The 7008-nt window shown below is 45.9% G+C and overlaps 1 protein-coding gene across 1 annotated transcript in view; it reads right to left on the reverse strand.

The window, feature by feature from the left end:
- FBXL7 (F-box and leucine rich repeat protein 7) overlaps window positions 1–5623 on the reverse strand; it is a 186666-nt gene extending 181043 nt beyond the window's left edge. The window contains exon 1 of the mRNA XM_065628814.1: window positions 5099–5623. Within this exon, the coding sequence (XP_065484886.1) occupies window positions 5099–5135 (37 nt within the window). The 5' untranslated portion in view covers window positions 5136–5623. The remainder of the gene's footprint in view (window positions 1–5098) is intronic.
- Window positions 5624–7008: the final 1385 nt, after the last annotated feature.

Here is a 7008-nt window from a genome sequence, read left to right on the forward strand (position 1 = left end):
ACAACCAGTAAAAAACTTTGGTAAATGGTTATGATTCAACTCTTCAAACAAAATAGCTTACCCATCACTAATACCATTTCACTAGTGCAAGACCACCACGTCACACTGGTTTTCACATCTGACATAAACACTGTATGTGAAGTTAATCTACCAACACTTTGTGGGGAAACAAATCCTAACACAAGCAAAAGTCTTATAGGTCCTGACTAACAGAACTTTTGGATTTAAGATTTCTATACACAACTTCTTGTGTGCAAGAATATTTGCCATCACAGAATTAGCAGTGATCTGGTTTGAAATTTAAGGCAACATTCACAAGGAGTTATTGCATCCAACAGCACCTTTGAGAAAGGGGACACAAGCATGAAACCTTAGGTCTGTAAAGCAGAGTTAACCATTTCCCCCTCCCGAAGGGAGAGATTTAAGAAAGTAATGTACTCCAGAATGAACAGACTGACCTATTTCACCACAGTGCTACATGCTGGCAACCCCTAGAAAGCTTCAGCTACTGTACAACAGCTCACACAACATTGTTACAGCCACCTTTGTGAACCATGTTGCCTGTGCTCTGTGGCAACTCTATCCCATGACACAGGCAGGTTTCTGCTCTGGCAGTTACATTAGCAGGACACTGGGACCTGCACAGGAATTCCCCCTCCAAGTGGTTTGTGAATCGAAAATGCCACAAATAAAAGTTTGGACAAGGTATGTTCTCAAAACCAGAACTGAGTTAAAGTTATTCCCAAAGAGTTTCCATTTTTATCTTCCCAAATTAAATATTCAGATAGGAAAAAAAAAAGAAATCAGTTTGTCACCAAGGATTGTGATTTAGGAAGGTTGTTCATTTCCTTGCCTAATCTGCCATTTCATCTATTTCTCCCTTGCCATCCTTTGCTCTCCACAGCACCAAGCTCCTTTGTTATATCAAGTCTTTCATGATACATTTTAGCTGGTCAACCAGAGCTGCTGCACCCTGTTACCAACCCTCTCTAGACCAGCTTTCAGAAGCAGAACGCGCAGGAGATACCCAAAGGAAGTTTTATCAACAACTACGGTAATCTGGACAGTCGACTCATTAAAAATACACACCTTCTTAAGGTCTGAGCATTGGTATTGTCAAAATGTACCATAATTTAGCTGCTCTCAAATTTGGCTGGTTCTCAGGTTTCACAATTTAACGAAGAGGTCACTTAGGAAAAAGACAAGTGTTGAAAAGTTACAGATATTTTGCAAAGCAGCCAGTCCACGTCAGTGCCACAGCTTTCTTTCATTTGTAAGAACACAGATTGCTCCTCCAGCTCATGTCACAAAGCAAATTTCCTTACAAAGCAGAATCCTGGGATTTTTAAGTCCTCCCCTTGTGGATGTAAAATTGTCTCAGGTGGTAAGAGGGACAGCATTCAGTCACCTTTTCCCAAAGAAATCGGATAAATGTCAGCTGCTCCCCACTCCGAGAGCGGGCTCAATGGCCAGCCCCAGCCAAGCCTCGTGCCCAGCACACATGAGCTTATTCTGCTCAGAACTGCTACAGAAATGGTGTGCAAAGTACAAACAGCAGCTGCCCAGGTGCCTAATCAACTCAACAACAGTTAAAGGGCGATACACTTCAATTCAGCCTCCTCATCTGTGAGGATGGATCTTATTTGGTCAGCTGCAATGCATTTGAAAAAGGTCCTTGAACAAACCCCTGACTTTTGATAACTTCCACAACAACAGGCTACTTCTTCTGCTATCAGAAACGAGGTAGGCTTGCCTCCTCTCATTTAAAAATCTATGACAGAAAAATAAATAATTTATCCCTATCGCAAGAAAGTGAAGAACAACAATAAGCATTATTCCTAAGACAACTGACGATACATTTCCAGTGCACAGACAGAAGCCTTCCAAGAATGGCTTCGTGATCAAATGGATTTCTTGCCCCAGTGATCTGTTAGCTTCAGTCGTGCTATTCAAACAAAACTGCTGGAACACATTCAGAAAGACTAACTTCAGCCTTGAACACTTCAGTCAGAATCTACCACACACTGTGATAAGCCTGACATCTCAAGCTCCATAATTTTTGAGGTAAACAAGCTTTCAGAGATCATCTTACTTACAAAAACATTTTAAAAGGCCAACTGAAAACCCAGATCAAAAATACATTCTTAAATACAAGTTTATATTATAAAAAGAGGTAAACTACTGTACACAAAATTTAGTATGTTATACTTTTATTTTTTTAAAGTGTTGTGTTCCTATCTCATCTGCATGACATGATTTTTCAAAGAAGCAATTTTATTCATATTTAAGCTTCATTCAGAGCAGGTTTTAGCCTTAGAAAATTAAGTTTATGGAAAACATACTCAAAGGTGCCAGGGATTATTCACCAGACTCTGTAAACAAACTGATTTAGACTCCTCAAACTCTCCTGTCCATCTTAACATGGCAGTTGTAGCTTCCAATGCAATTCTATTCAATAAAGCCTTGGACAAGCAAATAAATAAAGGCAGTACAGTGTAGTTTATGTGATTAGTCACAAACACTTGGACAGTTACCTGAGATTATTACATACAAGGTGTACATGTGGATTTCAAAACATTGCCTAGAAATGAGAAGTGCAACAATGTAACGATCCATGGAAAACGTAATTTCCTAGTAATAAAGGTTATCTAGTGTGCTAGAAGACATCTCAAGCAGGAGTTATCCTTGCCCTAACGTATTTCTTCAGCTCTGAGATGAGAAGAAATTCAGTCAAATTCCTGATGTTCTGCAGTTTCACAGCAGGTGGGAAGGCTCCAGGAAAAACAACAGCCATTTTAAAAACCATTTGCAGTTGTATCTCAGAAATCTCACCTAAGATATTAGCAAGCAGCAAACGAGAAAACAGAAGAAATTCAGCTAACGCAGGTACTTTTCTCCATCCCTAAAATGGCATACCATAGCACAATGTCACCCCACAAAGCCCACCATGCTGAAAGCTGTGTACCACGTAGCTATTAATAACTAACAGATGCCACTCTATGAACCTCAACCCAGGTATTCAGGTTGCTTTAAAGCACACAGCAATGGGGCATTTCCTCAGAGTGCTACCCCTCCACCCAGGATCACAATCACATCCTACTAAAAAGCAACTTTATCACGATTCAACAGTTCAATTGTCAAAAGCCCCAGCAGCTTATAAAAAAAGGCCTCACTCCATCAGATTACATTTGTTCTTCTCTGCATCACCCAGAAAGAAAGTGACAAATGAGCTTCTCTAAGTTTCATAGTAATCGATGATGCATAGAAGCTGCCAAGGAACTCAGATCTATAAGCACACTTGTGATGCATGGGACAAGTTACCTAAATTGAAAGATCTAAGTTTTGGCCGTGGAGTTTGGGGATTTTTTGATTTATTTTTATTTTATTTTTCAACTAGTACTCTACCTGTTTAGCAACCCAGGTAATGGCCTGTACTCTAAAGATTAATTTGCTATATGTAGTCTTCATTCCCAGGATCCAGCCCTCATTCTGAATGAAGGAAAAAGGAATTAAGAATATCCTCACTGCACCAATCTTCCTCACAGTTCCTATCAGGTAGCTCCGGAACAGTAAAGCTCTCTTCCATTTCAGCACGGGCTGCAGAAGACTCAACATCCACCACATTCTTCCTGCAAAATTGTACATTAATAGAAGCAAGCATTCTCCTGAACTCATAGGAAAGCTTGGAGATGCAGCCATGCCTTACTACCATCATGCTAAACACCCCTCGGCAATATGATTTCTGCAAGTGACCAGAACTATAAACATTGACCCTTTCAACTCTGGGGACAAACTAAGATTTCCCCTTTCATGATGAATCCAAAGTGGATTTGATTGCAACTTCCAGGTTCACATCATTTATGCAGAAGTTATTCTAGTGATGGTATCACATGAGCAAAACCCCAAAATATTGAGAATATCTTTAGCTTAGAGCTTCTGACTTCTTCAACCCTTCCAACAGCGGAGCTCATTTGGCAATAAACGAAAGGAACTGCAGAATCTGTTCAAGAAGCAGCGGTTTTCCCCTTCCCTTTTCACAATCTTCACACGTATTTTGGATGCGAGAAGTGTATTCTTTGGCAGTCACCTTCTGGACTCCCAAAGAATTGAGCAGACCATAGTACTATCTCCCTTGCTCCACCCACAAACCCTCAAAAACAAACAAACAAAGAACCACCAAAAAAACCCCCAAAACGAACAAAAAAACCCCCCACAAACAAAAAAACACCAAAAAAAAACACACTATGGGGTGGGGGGAGAAATGTAGTGATCCTATATAGTTGCACAATACTATGAGGGGAAGGCATACGTCTTATATAGTCGCCCAAATACTATAAGGGCAAGAGGTTTACAAGACAGCAAAAAGTTAAAGAAGCTTAGAACTAGCTGGCAGGACGACAAACTTTCTGTACTTGCCATTGGCTTGCCTGACACCAGCTGACTGTTCCAGTAGTCCCTCACACCAGCAGCAAAGCAGCTGAAATTCATCCCTGATGCAACTCCAGCGAGACTAATAGGTTTCCACCAGAATGAATCAGGCCCTGTATATCTAAAACCAAACCCACTAGAGTTTCACTGAAGTGAAATTGCAGGAGTACAATCTATGGATAACAGCTGGAGAACATTAACTCTCCCCCCCGCCTTTCCTGGGGTTATTTTTTTTTTTTCTGTTCAGACAGGAAGCAGTCATATACCATACTGCATAATATAAGGATCCTGAGATATAAAGACAAGCAGAAAAGGGTTACAAAGAGCGCTCTGAAAGTTTTTCAGCAAAGCTACGCTGCCATCACTCCTGAGCTGCCTCCACATTTTCAGCCACACCACTGCCCCTACATCATGAATTGAAACAGCTACCTCCCACCTATTAATAAAAAAAAAACCCACCGTAACTAAGGGTATTTTAGGGCTCTCAGCGCCCGAGGGCCGTTGTCCTGGTTCCCAGCAATGGTCCCTCCGGCCCGGGTCGGGGGTGCGCCCGGCCCAGAGACTCCGAGGTGGGGTCCCCTCTCCGCGAAGTCTCTCGCCCGGGCAACATCCCCCTGAACCGGGGCGACCCCGCTGCTGCCCCAACACTCCTCTTTTACTCCCGACTCACCCTCGCTGCCGTACTGCTTGCCATTGTTCGCGCCCATCCTGCCGGCTTCATGCTCGCCGCCGCCTCCCCACCCCGCCGCGCAGCATCTCTACCGCGGGGCGCCGAGCGGCCGCGGATGGGGGAGCGGGGCCGGGGGGTGGTGGTGGTGAAGGAGGTGTGGGAACCCCCGAGTTTTCACGGCGACATGTCCGAAGCAGCCCTGCAACTTCCTCCGCTTCTTCTCGGGTGGCCGACACCCTCCCTTCCCCCCTCAGAAAAAAAAAAAAAAAAAAAAAGGAATAATAAAAAATGCAATGTATCAGGGCGCCTTCCCCGCCCTGGTTTCCAGCCGGGTTGCCCGGGCAGGGGAGGCGGCTCCAGTTATAATCCACAAGCGGGACGGGCCGGACGGCCGCCCAAGCGCAGGCTCCACCGCCCCGCGGCCGCCGCTGGGGCTCCTCCGGTACTTCAGCGCCGCTCCGCCTTCCTCCTCCTCCTCGCAGCCCCGCTGCTGCTGCCTCCCCTGGGAAGCCGCCGCCAGCCACTTGTTGCCCTAGGAGGGAGAAAGGGGAGAGCGGCCGCCGCAGACTTTTGTTAGCGGCAAGCGCCTCCTCCCGGCGCCCAGCACCGCCGGGCCGGGGAGAGGTAGGGAGGGAGGGACGGACGGAGGATGGAGCTGAGCACCAGCCCCGGCCTTTAAAGACACAGCGCTCGACCCCGTTTTCCTACTCTTGTCCTTACGGGGATCTGCCCCAGCCCCAGCCCCGCCGTCTTTCGGCCTTCCTCAGCTCGCCCTCCGGCCGTGCCCCCACCGGCGGGTTTTGTCGGGCTCTCCCCGAAGCCCACCGTGAAGGCAGCGGGGACTGCAGGGCAGGGGGACTATGCAGCACGGCTCGGAGAGAACCATCCAGGGCGGGCTGGGAAGCTGTTTGCCCAGCTGTCCTTCCGACGGGTAGACGCTGCCGGTCGGGCACCTTCGTGGCACCTTCCAACCCTGTGCAACTCGCAGAAGTTGCCAGGAAGTCACCGTGTGTACAAGGAAGCCACACAGGCGGTCTGTTTAGCTGTCCTTCCTGGCTTGTCTGGAGTTCGAGCTGTTTTCTCCTTTGCAAATAGTCTTCCCACAAACACTCCACTCCAATGAAACAATCTGAGCCTTTGACACCACATTGAAGAAAAAAAAAAATCGAACTGTTCAACATTCAGATCAACAGATTAGTTCTTCAGGTATCCTGTAGGGCTGGTGCTTTGAGATAAGATGTTTCTATTTAATTCAGCTTTCTTAAAAAATAGCTGCTTATTCTTTCACCCCAAAAGACAGACTTTAGCTCTCAAGACCATGGGGATTGGTCAGGAAATTGGAAACAATGTACGCCCGTTCAACTCAAACATAAGGGCTGTTATTACAAACTCTGACAGGGACTCACCTACCATCACCAGTGTCACCTAACAGGTGACATATCTGAATCAGTGGAGTGTGCTCAGTGGCATAAGGGATGGCACTGATGGGGTAGGGACCTTTCCCGAGGGCAGCCCAGCCTAATGACAGAACTGGGAATCACGGGTTTCACTACCACAGGGGAGTCCACAGTGCCCCTGCCCAGGAAAATGGGCTGGATAACATGAGGCGCTGCCAAACGGGTGTGAGGATAAACTACATGTGTGGACAGGTTAACACCTGAAGCTGCCAGTCCTGACAGGATGCTTGTCCCTAAAGGGCTAACACAAAAATAACAACAATGAAGTTTCCTCAAGACAACTATTACATAGATTAAATGGTAAGCAGGGGTTGCCAAAAGACTTTTGGAAAAGAGTTAAACTGAAAAGAAGTAAAAAAGAAGGATGAAGGTTAGCGATAGGTGGAGAAAGACCTTGGGGCAGGCACAGAACAGTGGTCCAACCCAGTTTGACACTGCCAAAAGTCACCCCAC

This window comes from Caloenas nicobarica, chromosome 2 (assembly GCF_036013445.1).
Source record: "Caloenas nicobarica isolate bCalNic1 chromosome 2, bCalNic1.hap1, whole genome shotgun sequence".
Classification (NCBI taxonomy): Eukaryota; Metazoa; Chordata; class Aves; order Columbiformes; family Columbidae; genus Caloenas; species Caloenas nicobarica.